The sequence below is a fragment of the Rutilus rutilus genome (genome assembly GCF_951802725.1).
Source record: "Rutilus rutilus genome assembly, chromosome: 10".
NCBI lineage: Eukaryota > Metazoa > Chordata > Actinopteri > Cypriniformes > Leuciscidae > Rutilus > Rutilus rutilus.
Window position 1 is genome coordinate 39832330 of NC_140215.1, and position 15530 is coordinate 39847859.

At 38.0% G+C, this 15530-nt stretch overlaps 1 protein-coding gene across 1 annotated transcript in view; it reads right to left on the bottom strand.

Moving 5' to 3' along the window:
* Window positions 1-15530, bottom strand: part of LOC311298341 (piezo-type mechanosensitive ion channel component 2) — a 92709-nt gene that overhangs the window by 29054 nt on the left and 48125 nt on the right. Inside the window, 14 exon segments of the mRNA XM_084421168.1 lie at window positions 101-294; window positions 2215-2381; window positions 4296-4364; window positions 5683-5791; window positions 6635-6744; window positions 6982-7079; window positions 7177-7266; window positions 7455-7614; window positions 8318-8414; window positions 9695-9938; window positions 11295-11460; window positions 11556-11657; window positions 13850-14054; window positions 15231-15431. Coding sequence (XP_084277294.1) covers window positions 101-294; window positions 2215-2381; window positions 4296-4364; window positions 5683-5791; window positions 6635-6744; window positions 6982-7079; window positions 7177-7266; window positions 7455-7614; window positions 8318-8414; window positions 9695-9938; window positions 11295-11460; window positions 11556-11657; window positions 13850-14054; window positions 15231-15431 — 2012 coding nt within the window.

Sequence of the window (15530 nt, forward strand, 5' to 3'; positions counted from 1 at the left end):
GAGGTCACTAGATTCTGTAAGCACTACACAAAAACTTTCTCTGTCACCCCATTCGAGTTTGCATTCTCATACTGATACAAGTATCATGTTATTAGCACACCTGGATAGGCTGCTGCCCCATGAGTGGGCACTGTTGAGTTTGACGTAGCCACGCGGGTATCTGCTCATGGCTGGAGGTGTGGAGATGATTTCCTGTATATCCTCTTTGGCCTTGTCCAATGATGCCTCTGTGTCTTGTCTGGAGAGCCAGTTTTTGTAGAACTGGTGAATACTCTCATGAGTGACATCCCTGCCCTAAACAGCGAGAAGTGTCATTTTAACTTCAATTATTTTGCTAAATAAATGATATACCATTAAGAAAAACAGCCCATAATATTTCCATGACATCACAGCATGACAAAGCCACACTTGACAGCTTGTCACAGTTGTAATAAAATTAAGTCTAATAGATTCTCCATTTAGATTTTATATGAAACCTTTACTACAGAAATAAGTCATAATATTTTGTAATGTTATGACGTGTAGGTGCAAAAGCATGCAATTTATTCTTGGCACTGGCATTATTTCTTCTGCTCATCAGTGCTGTTTATAATGCAGAGGCTGTTTTTTTGTAACGTTTGTTCTCCACTACAGCACTTTCAAATTCAACATTCAGTATAGAATTCAAATGGATGTAAATCATTTTTAACTCTGTGTCGACTTGGACACAGGATGTTAGGGACGTTTTCTCACCAGGTAGTTATAGGAACTCAGTTATAAGAACTATCCACCAGTGGATAGGGAGGAAACATGCATTGAGGAGAATATGTTAATGTTCTTCTCCCCCTCTTGATCACTACCCATCGGCCTCATCTTTTGGTTTCCTGTCGGTCAGGTTTGGTGTTGGTATTCCACTCATGTTTAACAATGCTTTGCTCAGGGTATAAGAAGGAAAGGTAACTGTTGATCTAGGAGAAAGGCTTTAACCCTGCCACTCCCGCACACCGGTGCGTAACCTCATACTACAAGAAAGGATTTTACTTCTTCTTCTGACTTTTATTTTGACGACGCTGAGAACGCCAGAGCCTGAGCTCACAGTGCTCACATTCTCTGTGTCTAACAGTCCTGTATAATATACGTTATTAAATAGAACTGTTATACAAAGAAAGTAGACAGTATATGAAAAGGTATTAGAGCATGCCGTGTGGTTGATGGCCAATGACGCTCGCTGAGCAGAAATACATAATCGTGTTTTGCTTGGTCCAAAGTTGTATTGGATTTTCTCCTCAGAGTAAAGGTTGAGAGGCTCGTCTATCACTGTTTTCCATGTTCATAAAGTTAGTTTCTGGAGTAAATATATAGGCTATAATCTGTGTGTTTACACAGCTTTATTAAAATGGCGGATGCTGGTGTTTCGTGTGCATTCGGCCAATATGCAAACACTAATGTCACTGTAGTTCCTGTAGTGCTGGTTAAGACCCGACTCTGAAGTAGGAGCTAAATTAGTTCCTCCAAAAGAAGTTCTTAGAACTAAAATCGTTTCTAGTTCCTGCGGTGAGGAACTATGAAAAAGGTTCCTCCGGTGTGAAAGGCCTAAAATCTCTTTTTTAAGTGCATAATGGTGTCATCAAAATTGTTGATCCATTTCGGTGGTAGAGAGACTAAATTCTTTAAAGCATATTTCTTCTAAATTCAATTTTCAATTGACCACATATGGATGTAGCTCAAAACCTTTTTGGAAAAGTCACATTTCATGTATTTTTTGCCGTTCACGCTTGCTAAATCTGATCAGATTTCAATCGGATATTCACAAAAAATTGGATTTGAATTTAACAGATTGAACGTAGCCTAAGAGAAAAAAATCCTGCTCACTGTTTTACTCTTGTGTCTATATTTTTATACATATTATTAATCAGTAATATTTCAGTAAAGAATAAATATTTTCAGGCATGTTCAACTAAATAAATTGGCCAATGTGGTAGGTCAGCCAGGCACTCAGTTGTCCATGAAGCCAAGTCTGTAAAGGAAACATGCTTCTGACAAATAGGTGATGAAGTGTCCTGTTGGGACATGGGTTTCATTTTCATCACCACGCCCTTTTTCCTAGCATCCCATGTTCAGCAATACTCCATATTTTGGGAAATAAAGGCCTTAACCCCCTGCTATAATCATCATCTAAACAATCTTCCATTTCAGTGCAATGGAGTAAAATATAACTGGCAGAATGTTCATCACCTTGTTCTGTTGAATGCTCAGTAGAGTTTTCTCAAGCCGAAGCACCTTAGAGATGTCCAAGCTGTCCTTACAGAGCGACTTCAGACCTGATATTGCATCCTCAGTAAGATAGAGTAGGAAAACCCAGAGAAACTTCACCGTGTCAAGAATTCGCTTAAATATGTGCTCTACAAGAAAAAGACAGAAAAATGGTTAAAGAAAACAATTAACATATCAATGATTAAATGCACATGTGCATTAATGATCAAGATATGCGCTAATTTGTATAATCTGAATAATTAAAAATCTTTTTCTCCAACCTGCTAATTCAGTTAAGTTGTGTTACCAACTGGAATTAATGCATGGTGGCAAGTTAAAAATTCAAATGTATTGATTTTGTTAAAGCGTTTAAGTTGCAAACATTATTTTGTTGATTTCTGTTGACATAATAGCCGTGTTTCCACTGTCGGGCCAGTGCGAGCCAGGGCTTTAAACGGGCTGGGCTAATAACCTCTGACCTGGAGCACCGAGCCCAAAACCAACGTCACACTAACCCATCATTTCACCAACAAATGGAAGTTTTATCAAAAAACGAATCAGACAGAAATCACTGGAAACTAGCGAGATCGCAAAACAAACATTATAAAAGCGACCGTTTGCTGCCATTTTTGTTGTTTAGTTAAAGGTTTAAAACCCAAGCATAGATGTTTTACCTCAGGTTTACAATAAAAAGTGATACATTGATCATAAAGAATAATTTTGTGTCAAGACTGCACATTAGTCACACAGAAATAAATGGTATTTACCGTTATTTCACAAAAGAAAGAGGACATACTTATTCAGCCGCGTCTGTTTCTGTTTATTTGTAGTCACAGGACAGTAGCTATGGCTTAAATCTAAATCACATTTAGAAAGAATGATCATTTCTACAAATATGCCACCAAAAAAAACGATCTGAGGAGCTTTAGCACTCTCTCCCAATACAGTCAGAGAAACAGAGGAAGCTCCAGAAAAAACAGAGATGCTTTATTTTATGACACATGCGGAGCTAAATATGAATATCAGACTGTCCGGTATAAAGAGACGAGACGTACCCGCTTTGGACCAAGGTATTCAGAAGTGTCAAGCCCCAGATGTGACAGTGGAAACACAACTGGCCCTGGCACGCACTAGCAGCTCGCTTTTGGCCCAACAGTGGAAATGCGGCTCATGATACTGATCATTAACTTAATATTGTGTGTAATTGAAACAAAAAATTCTGTGTTAAGTGAATTTTTACAAAACTTGTAGTAACTTAATAAAATTGTCTGGATACCTTTGGAATTTGGGTAGTAGATTGAAGTTTTTGTGGTTACCATTGTCCTGAAGAGTAGATACATGAAGCTGAACACTACATTAACTCTATAAGTAAGTTCCACTTAGCATGTGCTATGATAGCTGTGGACTTTAACTGAAATAGATAAGATTAACTGGTTCCAGGTGTACAATGCAAGTAGTTGGAACACTGAATTTTTTTTGAGTAATCCAAAAAAAAAAAATCATGGTACAAGTTATTAAGTACCTTTAACTCAATATAATTTTTTGTTTAAAGAATTCCATTTGAAGTTTTCATAAATCAAAAAAAAAAAAAAAAAAATTGATATGCAGACTGTTGTGTTAAAAAATTATTTGGCCATGTTGTACTACAAAAGTACTGAATTCAAATCTCAATATTCTCAAAGCATCACAGCAGAAAGAGCATCTCTTCAAGCTGCCAAAATGACACTTTTCTACATCCTCCACATTGTGACATCACACTGTGGTTGACATCCAATGCAGTGTTGAGCAGTGACATAAGGAGGCAAGAGATGCTATGACATTTACTGCAATACCGTACTCTCAATGTCAAGCCGCTGTTAATATGTTAAACAGTCTCAGTCAATTTTGTTTCGAGTGATTTAGAAGTCAACCCATATTGAACAGAAATCTGGGGGAGCATTTGCAAATGGGAGATTATGTGCTGTACCTCAGGAGCTGTGGTTACTGTTTAGTAAAAGAAAAGACAAGTTTCCCTTTATAGTCTTTAATTAATATAGAAGGATATTACATTACAGCAGCTTTACCTCTGTCTTCCTCTTCATTTAGACTGAGCTCCTCTTGCTGCTCCTCATCAGACTCCTCTTTCTCCATGGCTGTGATATAACAAGAAACACTTAATATTCATTTACATGCTTTCATGGACATTTCCCTTGTATATGTTGGATAAAACCCTTCTCAGCACGCAGTCGCTTTGTTAAATATTAAATATATATTAAATATGCTATCGGATAACAAAGACAGTATATACATAATGCAGCAACTGTACAGGGCTGGAAATTGGGGAAGCAGGATTCCTCCTTCTACTGGACTACTTTTATTTAAGACTTAAACTAGAAGGTCAGACATTTACAAAATATCTATAACATTGCTATAGTGGCAAAGAAGTCCTTTATTGGCAGGTATTTACCTAAACTTTTTCAAAAAACTGACAATGGCATTTATCAAATTTACAAATAATTTGCTATATTTGCATTTTATATATGGTTAAACAATCCTGTTTTTCAATCCTGGCCGCTCTGGACATTTTGTATGTCTCTCTTGTCTGTCACACTTAGGGTGTGCATACATGACAACAATGTACTAAACAGGGAAGTGTTTTTCACATACAGACGACAACGTTGTCGAAACGACTAAAAATGCTGAATTCTGCTGCCTGGCCAGTCGATGGCAATGTCACTTTGTAAATAAATGACGTGTCTATAGACTGAACATGTAATACGCATGCACATCATCACCATTTTCACATATTCACGTTTTTGTAGTTTACACTGAGACAATAACGGCATCGCTTTCAAAAACTTGCAATAATCCTATGAATGCATATAAAAATTCAGAATTGAATCATTAATCAAATTGCATCGAATTTAAATGTGAATCGGTCTGGATTTGCAAAAATCATTCTCGAATTGAAAACCTATGAATCGTGAATTGAATCGATTCACTGTCTACCCAAAGACTCACAGCCCTAATAACCATGCAACCATCTGTTACAGTGTTGGATCGGACATTGCACTATACCCCTGAGGATCAATCCCTGTCATTCTTTTCTACTGATAAAAGATGCTTCCAGAAGTCATAGATCCTCTCCTTAATACAAAGATCTGTCATGAAACTCTAGTCTAGATGATAGATCCTTTACCCAACCATTATCTTCATGGTGCCGCTAGTTTCTATAGGAAGATTCTGTACACATATACATTTTTCCTATATGTTTTAATATAAAATCAGAAAAGAGAGATCTCAGAGAGATCAAGAGATATTTAGTGGAAGTGCTGTCTCAAATCATTCAAACGAGCAGATGGTTACACAGAAGATGTAAGACACAGAGTAAACCTTATAGAAATGAACTAATACTTCCACAAGTCAAGCACAAGCTTGGTATTTCATGCAAGCATAGTTCGGAAACTGTACCCTCTTGTCTGTGCAACTGTCTTTTGGCTTTTCTTTGCTCTTCTTCCTCTTGAAGTTCATGGTCTCTCAGGGTTGCCTTGGCGCCTGACGTCCAAGCCATGTATGCCAACTGTTGGTGAAAAAGAATATTTTAATGGATTCAGGATCACCCCCTCACTACAAAAAAATAATAATAATCAGTTTGGTTTGGAATTTGCTGATTGTAATATGGTTGAAGGCTCGTTAGACATCTTACACAAATTCAAATGTTCATTTTTTTCCCCATTATGTTTGACATAAACAGATACTGAGTGTCCATCCAGAGCGGTGGAAAGCAATAGAAGATACAAAGTTTGGAGTCTGCGGCAGGTCCAGTGAAACATTAACAAATACAAAGTTCTGGTGTTTCACAAACATGTTTTTCACTTTAAAATAATGGTCCAGATCACTAGTAGTTCCTGCATAGTGACTAGGTAACACTTGAGTAATTAGTGATGCATTTTATGACTATATTCTGAGTAAAAATGATGACTGATTACGTCTCAGTTAGTTAATAGTTATTAATGAGGCTAATCTCATTAAGTAATTATTGATTACCTAATAAGGAAATATCTCCTAAATTTGATATTACTAACTGATTAGTTAAGCGTGTTTCTATATTAGTTAATAGTAGTATCTGAAGTGTTAATGTAGTACTAGTCATTAGTTCGGCATTACTTCCTGCATAGTTACTTATTAATGATGGACCATTATTATAAAGTGTTACCCCCGTAATTAAAGAATGAAAGGGTCATCTGACACGCACACTCAACTTAAGTGACATGCGACTGAAACGCAAAACATGTTTTGGTGCCACATGTGAGAATCCCTACAATGTAGTTACATTTATTCACTATATTAATTTATTTATCTCTATAAATTGTGTTCTTCGTGAATAGTATTCTGTGACTGCATACTTTTGTTCTCTCTATACCTGAAAAGCAGTTTTCTTCTTAGGTAAAATGCTGTCCTGTGTCCTGTCCTTCACCTCCTCTTCCTCTTCCTCACTGTCAGTTTCAAACAGATCATAGCCACAGTCCCCATCTGAACAAAAGCACACACACACACAACAAACAAAGACACGTCAGGACGCTCTTTACATTAAAGAGATCATATATTATTTTATGATGTTCATTAAGTTTTATTCAGAAGTTTGGTGATGTTGTGATATGGTCTGGCAGATGAAATAAGCACCAGGGAGAAGACGATGTATAGTTCATACCAACATGTGGATTTCATCACAACTATATAATATTAAAATATCTGTTCGTAGTGGGCTACCATTTCGCTTTGGGAAATGTGAGGATTCGGGATGAACATCAGAGGATGTCTCTTGCTCATGAGGAGCATTCTTCTGTTTTGACTTGATTTTCTCCATTCTGTGGGACAAGAAAGAAACCGGCTTTACACGTATTTACAATGTTAAAGTATTTCATTAATCGGTAAAAAAAATAAAATAATAAAATGTCTCCATACTGTTTCTTCAGTGTCTCCACAGATTTTATCTCCATCTCCAATCTTGCTGCCACCTGTTTCTTCAATTTGGCTTCAAACAACTCTGCACCTCTTAAAATAAAGAAGTATTAGAATAAACCTAGATGTTAACTTATTATTATGTAAGACTTTTTGACATTTTTTCTATAAATAAATGATTGTGATAATTTTCATGTATACATGTTTTTACATTTCTACAGTTGTTAATACACATGTTAATAATCTTTACGGGTTAGATGTTGTCAGATGTCCTTGAATACCTTGAAGCAAGGATCTTTGAGGTCTGAAGGTCAGACACGACATAGAGGAAGTAGTAGCTGAGGAAGACTCTCCTCTGAGCCAACAGCACAGTGAAACAGATCGCGTCCCAGACGATACCGGCTTCACCCTCCGGCAGTTCACACTGACTGTCAGGCTTAGCTATACAAACACATATGTTAATCATATAACACATTTAATTGATGTAATGCCTCTGGTCAACTGCTTCCATTATGCTAAGTTTAAGATTTTAGAACGGATCTAATTCTAATCTCTGCTGCAGAATCACTTCTCAGACATTAACTTATTGGTTGAAAAGTTAAATCTCCACCTGCAGGACAGTTGATGTAGATTCACCCTTCAAAAATGACTTTTTAATTTATAGGCTACTACGTTATACTGTATATACACAACTACACACACACACACACACAACCAATATCCATCATAAAATATCATTATTGTGGGAGGGATGAGAGTCCTCGATGGGTTAACTTAAAATAAATGAGAAGCTGTATTGAGATGCATTACTGCTTGTTTGTGAAAGTTGTTAGAACTTAAGAATAGTTAAGTAGTCTTTGGTTATTATTTTTTTTACAGTTTACAAGGTGAAAAAAATAAAAATAATTAAAAGCACTAGCTTAATGAGTCCGTGGTAGTTTACAAAAAAACTTTTTCAGACAATAATAGGACTCCAGTAACTAATGTTAGTTTTGGGAAAAATAGCTAACACCAAACAAGTTAAAATGGCACTTGTGTTTCTCATTAACAATCGTAAAAGGTGTACTAATGATGTGATATCTATATATATAATGATATAATTTGACTAATGATACAAGGAATCCTTTTCCACCAGGTTACTCACGTAAACTGTAGCCTTTGATGGTGCAGAACATGCTAAAAGCTTGAATGAGCCAACAGCCGTTCTTCTGTAGACTCTCCAGATAAGCACAAGAGCCAAGCTGATCACACACACAAACACAAGAAGTACTTCAGAGGAATAACGAGCTATTTTCAGTATACATGCTGCCTCTTGGTAATATTATTAGAAAACATGGGATTAGATTCCATTGTATGCAGATGATACTCCTGAAAAATATTTCAAGACCAGGTCAAATTTCTAAATTATCCAATTTGACAGTGTTAAATATTGGATGACCAGTCATTTTCTTACATATATAAGAGTTGCACTTCATTTTACAGCATGTGTACTTAGTGTTACTTGTACCTAAGAAAGTACTGAGTAATATAAGGTAACGGCAGGGGTTAAGGTTAGGTTTAGGGGTCGGTTCAGTGATAGTACCTAGTTATAACCCAGTTATTGAAATTATTGTAATAAGTACATAGTGTGAACATGGAAAACAGGACTGTAAAATAAAGTGGTACTGACATTACTTGTTGGGCCAAAAACCTGTACACAGAGGTTTGTATATTTACAAGTATATAGTGTATTGTATATTTAATACAATTTGCATTTAGAAGGATGTACTGTAACTTTATCTTCTACAGTTAAAGACCTGTGTGTTATATTAGACAGCAACTTGTCTTTTGAAAATCATATTTCATATGTTACAAAAACAGCCTTCTTCCACCTCAGAAACATCGCTCAGCTCCGGAGCATGCATCTGTTTCTGATGCAGAAAAGCTAGTTCATGCTTTCATGACCTCTAGACTAGATTACTGTAATCATTACTAGCTGGTTGTCCTTCATCCTCAATTAACAAGCTACAAGTGATCCAAAATGCAGCTGCTAGAGTTCTGTACCGATTATAAAGTATTGCCATTTACCTATAAGGCCCTAAATGTTTTAGTGTCTGTGTATTTATCGCGATACAATCCAATACGCTTTTCAAACTCACAAAACTCTTGGTGGTACCTAGGATAGCAAACTCTACTGTTATGAACAGCAGCTGCTATACTCATTATTCTCCATTTGCCTTTCTGTTTCTTGGGTAGACTTTTTACATCCACTGTAGGGTTATGTGTTTGGGATTTAATAAAACCATATCTATTTATTGATCTGATTTGATCTTTGCATGGCATTTAATAAACATATGAACTCAAAAACTACATCTGTGTTATCGTTGACCTTATTGAAGTTGCCTTTAATTGGCAGAAATGATATTATTCTCTGGGTGAAATTCCCAGAGTGGCATAGCATGGTTATATTTAATTTTTCGACCTCTCTTGGTCACAGTCTCATACCACAGGGCATGACGAAACACTCAAGAGATGTGCTTACTGAGAGCATGTTCTTGAGGCTGATGACCACACAGGTGTACGCTATGAGACCGTCCCACAGTCTGAGCACATACTGCACTGGCTGCAGCAGTAATGTGCCTCCAAACAGCATGAAGTAGAAACAGGCCACCAGATAACCCAGACAAAAGATGTTAATTCTTGTGGTTCCAGTGATGAAGATGAGACATAACACCATCCAGAAAAAATAACTGAACACGAACAGCTTCAACATGTCCAGAAACGACCTGAAGGCACACACACACACAAAAGCATAACATATCACAACATTTTACATCTGACACAATGTATTTACATCAGCATTTATGCTAAAGGGATCAAATAAATGACACTCTGAACCTTATTACATTTTGCATTATCTGAAATCCTGATTCTTCTTCTTCTTTTTTTTTTAAAAGTGAACTAAGTAACTTTTTTTTACCTTAACTGAACAGCTTCGGAGTCATTGGAATGGTTATATTACTTATTTCGGGTTGAATGGTGGTCGTTTCGCACCCCCCTGGTGCCCGTGAGCGTAAAATTCGCACTTGCAACTTTGAGACGGCGGGCCACCGGCCGCTGCGGCAGGAAGTATCGCGTGATATCAGGTCTCGCGATGTAAACAATTGCTTTACGGCCAAAAGAAATCTGCTAAAATGCCGTCATTATTGCGCTCCCTCACGCTGTCCGAACCCGAATGAAGAAGACGTTTTAAAGAATGTCCCATCTGCTTTGATGTCGTTGATCTACTAGCCTCTGGTGTCTGAGAATAGCCAACGAGTTTTTACAACAGTGTTGTCAAATATCTATTCCGAAGCTGTGGGGGGAGCTCTAGAGAGAAACCTGCGAGCAAAAAGCGAGAATACAGCGAAGAAATCCCGAAGTTACCGAATGCAGCTTTAAGTTACATGTTCAAATCAAATCAAAGTTTATTTATAGAGCACTTTTTTAAAAAAGCAATTGTTTACCAAAGTGCTGAACAAGCATAATCAGGGTGAAAAAATGTACATCATCTTCTTTTTCTTTAGCATTTGTCCCACATAGTAGCAGGGTCTGCTTTTCTGGATCGCTGGCGCCATCTGATATGATCATTGGCTTGATCGAGGTGCAAACCGGTAAGCTTGAGATCGTTGCATCGTGTCGAGCAACCGCTGCTTCAGCCGTCCCTTCGACCGCTTTACGCTGACTTCCAGCTGGAAGCCAATTTTGGCAAGCATTGTACTGTCAGCGCGCAGGACATGGCCGTACCACCGAAGCTGGGCTTCACGTAGCTTGTTAGATATTAAGGCAACACCATACCGTTACAGAATTGCAGAATACCGTTTGTTTCCTTAACACATAAACGGCGTTCTACATCTTTCGTCACAGGCCAAACACTCAGCGCCATGAAGAGCAACAGGACGAACGACAGTACAGTAGATCTTTGACTTGGGACCAAGCGTGCCGCACAAGCTCTAAAGCGTCTCGATCGCCCCCCGGTAACTGGTCCTAGTATAGGTCATAAACCCCGCATCCACATGTTATTTAACGCCACGTGAGACCAACTAAACAATTAAATTACACTTCAAATATATTTAGGCTAATGAACACTAACCAATACACACCGGCAATGAAGGAAGTTGTTGACAGGAGTGTACTGGTTTAGGGTTTGAGGATCCAGGTTTCGGCTGATCTCCACATTCTCTCCTGCCAGGAGTCTCATGCAAGCCTGATTTTCATCCTCAAAGACCTGCCACTGCAGAGACGCTACCAACAACAGCAGGCAGTCATCTGACCGAAAAGAAATTAGAAAATTAGAGTGATACACGCATTTCTCTTGGAATAAATGTTAATTCAATTCAATGTGGTGTGATGGAGTAAGTTACAAAGGATGAAGGTGGCGCTGGGACTCATGGCGTAGTCTGGTAGATACAGCCACTTTATCAGATTAGAGCTCAAAGCCGGAGATGACTTCCTCCAGGGATAATCTAGCACAGAGTGGAAGTGTTTCATTAGGGCACATGCTTTATGGATTTTGTGCTTTATAAAAATGTACTTTTTGATTCTAAAATGATCCTGGCCCTATTATTGTACTTCCTCAAGCACTACTCTTACCTCAAACTCTTGATTTGATTTATTAGCTCATTAATAGAGACTCATTTTTTTGTTATTAAATCCAATTTTCTCTTTTTCTAAATTGTACTTCTGCTCCAGCTTAACCCAACCACAGGAGTTGCACAAGCAGGGATAAAATGAGGAGGGTTGTGTCAGGAACGGCATCAGGTGTAAAACCAGACTTCCATCATAAACCAGACTTCCATACCAGACCAGTCGAGGAACGGGTCACCAACGACCGCCACCAGAACTATTGACCAGCAAGCTGACCAGCACCCACTATGCTACAGTTGGGCAAAGAAGGAGGAGGAGGAGGAGAGGGGGAGGTGTGTCCAAAGACAGAGGGAAAAAATAAGGGTACGAGTGTAGAGGTGAGAGTCAAAACATTAAATGTTGCCACTGTGACTGGTAAAGAAAGAGAGCTGGCTGATATTATGGAATGGAGAAAAGATGACGTACTGTGTATACAAAAGACAATACAGTGAAAGGGGAGTAAGGCCAGGAGATTGGAGGTGCATTCATACCGTTTTACCATGGTGGGGATGGAAAGAGAAATGGTGTATTGGAGGTGAAGTGTCTGACAGAATGATGCATGTGAAGCTGGAAATTGAATGGGTGATGATAAATGTCACCAGTGCATTTGGAATGTGAGAAGAAAAAAAGATATTTGTTCTAAGATGAATGAATGGGTGGAGAGATTAGAATGGGTGGGTGGGTGAAGTTAGACACTAAAGAAGGAGAAAATGACTTTTACCAATTGGCCAGACAGACTTAACTGGGAAAGATGTTCTGCAGGTTAGGTTGATAATGGATGCAGTTGGAAATGTCCTGCAAGTGGTGAGATTGTGTTGAGAAGGTGGATGGAGTATATCGACGAGCTGATGAATGTAGAAAAGGACAGAGAAAGAAGGTGGGATGATGTATGCATAAAAAAGTGCAGGAGATTAGTATGGATGAGGTGAGGGCAGTGGAAAAGCTTTGGTCCAGATGGCAGACCAGTGGAGTCATGGAGATGTTTAAGAGAGATGGCAGTAAAGTTTTTAACCAGATTGTTCAATAAAATCTTACAAAGTGAGAGGACGCCTGAAGCCAGAACTGCTGTAACTACAGGGGCTTGAAGTGTATCCGCCACATCATGAAGTTATGGGAAAGAGTAGTGGAAGCTAGACTGAGAGAAGAGGTGATGATCTGTAAGCAGCAATGTGGGTTAATTCCAGGAAAGAACATGAGAAATTTGCTTTGAGAGTGTTGATGAAAAAGTATAGAGAAGGACAGAAAAAGTTGCATTGCATGTTGTGCATCTAGAGAAAGAATTTTGTCACTGAATGAAGAATTCAGGAGAGGCAGAGATGTACAGTGCGTAAGAGTGGTTCAGGATATGTATAAGGGCAGTGTGACAACAGTGAGGTATGCAGTAGGAATGATAGACTGGTTCAAGGTAAAGTTGGGATTGCATCAATGATCAGCCCTTTCTTGTTTGCAATGGAGATCAGATCACTACAGATCACAATGTCCTCTGTGAACATCACAGGCCATAGGGTTTCTGTCTTATCTCATCTCATCTTATCTCAGCCTTTCCTGACAGATGAGATAAGACAGAAACCCTATGGCCTGTGATGTTCACAGAGGACATTGTGGGTGGTAATATCATCCAAGTGGCTATTTTATTCATAATACCCCTTAGCCCAAGGTTACATCTTCATCAGATTGGTAAATGGAAAGTCTCCTCGTCTCATGTGTCATTTTGCCCGTTTATCACAGTTACACATTTAACACATCTGACACTTTTATCAGTAATGGAAATTTAAAATGAGGTAAAATGATGCAAGCAACTAGTTAATATTAGCTGACGTTTGAGTTAAATGAGCAACCCAGCCTGCTGAGTTAAATCCATAACCCAACCTAATGGTTTTGTAGTGAAACAGCTGTTTATACTGTCACAATGTACATTTGTTCATCTGTTAATTAACTCCCTGAACATTCAAATTCTCTGCAACAGACCTGCAAATAAATGTATCCCTTTCTCACAAGTCAACTTTGCAGTAGTAAATGTTGAGTAACTGACCGATGCAGAGCGCTGGTGGTAGGCCAATGCACAGCAGGTACTGCAGTACCATGAAACTTGCGATGAAGCAGCAGTATTTTGGCCACACTTCTCCTATGGCCTTCCTACGACGACGTGCCAGAACAGCCATTAGAGCGAAAGAGTGCAGAAGCGCACAGACATCCATCCGTTGGCCAATGACATTTACTGCTACCACAATACACACCTGATACATAAAATAATGTGGAAAATGTAGTACATTTTTTTAGAAGCTAATGCTAGTTTGAAAACCTGCATTCTCAACAGAAGCTGGAACATAAAATACTGAATAATTATTTTGCTCTAAAAAATGTAAAGCAAAATAGATATTGAATCTGTAAAGTTTTTTCAACTTTATAACCTTTCTGAATCTCTTCGAAATAAATGCTAAAGGTTTCAAAGGTTTAGGGTACGTTTACACGACAACGATATACTAAAAACGACAACATTGTCAAAACAATCCCCATTCAAGCGGATCCACGAAAACTATTAAAAAGGCTGTCTTCTGCTGCCAGGCCAATAGTTAGCAATATCACTTTGTAAAGAAACACGACGTGCTTATAGACTCATAATAGGCAAGCGCACTTTGTCATCCTTTTCACAAATTCGCGTTTTTGTAGTTTATACGGAAACAATATCATTTTAAAAACACGTTTTCAAAACCCGTTTTCGGGACCCCAAAATGCCGTTGTCGTGTAAATGAATGGCCAAACCGTTTAAAAAGTTTAAATTTTTTAGTTGTAAAGGGTATCTTGTAAACACCCCCTTAGTCCTAAAGTATAAAGGAGACATCCAAAACATTTCTGATGTTCCTCTAAGCTGCTTGCTGTGCAGCCACACTGATCAGTTTAATTCGTTTAATCAGGCGCTTTCTTCAAGTTCAATTATTTGTATATTTTACCTCAGTTAATGTTCATTTTATTTCAAGTAACAAATTGTTATTGTAGTCAACTATCATAATCTACATTTAATTTCAGCCTAAATTTGAGATTTGAGATCCAACTTAAAACACTCAAATTATGTCACATTTCACACTATGCTAGCTGAAAGAAAAATTGCTTTTTGCTTGAAATGCAGATAATTGTGTCTAAGCAACTGCAAGCTAGTGAATATGTAACGAAGTTAGTGTCACTATTTTTAGTTGGTTACTCTGACTTATAATTGTTTCAGTTGCAGTGCTGTTTGTAAAACATGAAACAGCAAAGAAGAGTCTGTAGTTTACTGCAAATTAACCCAAAAAACGAAATCATTAGGGGATGCATGAGATGGTAGACGTCAAAAGGTGGTAAAGGTTATGTTGTACTCAAACGTAGCTAGTCATGTAATATATGCTATTAAAGTATTGTATACTAACTTTACGTACCTCCAAACCAAACTTGTAGAAGAAATAGTTAGCAAAATATCTGAGGCAGGGCAGAATGCCGTGGTCCAGATTATGATGCGTCACACCCTGGAATATGATGCGGCTGTATGTTGCTTTAAGGCCATATTGAAGACGGTGATGCAGCTGGTGGCGATGGACAGTCACTTCAAACACAAGGAGGCCTAAAATTAACAGGTGATTCTATAGGAATCACCAAAAAATTAAAATAAAAACATTATTCTTCAGTCTGCATTCATAGACAATTTACTTAAAGTCAACATGAAGCTCCATTCATTACAG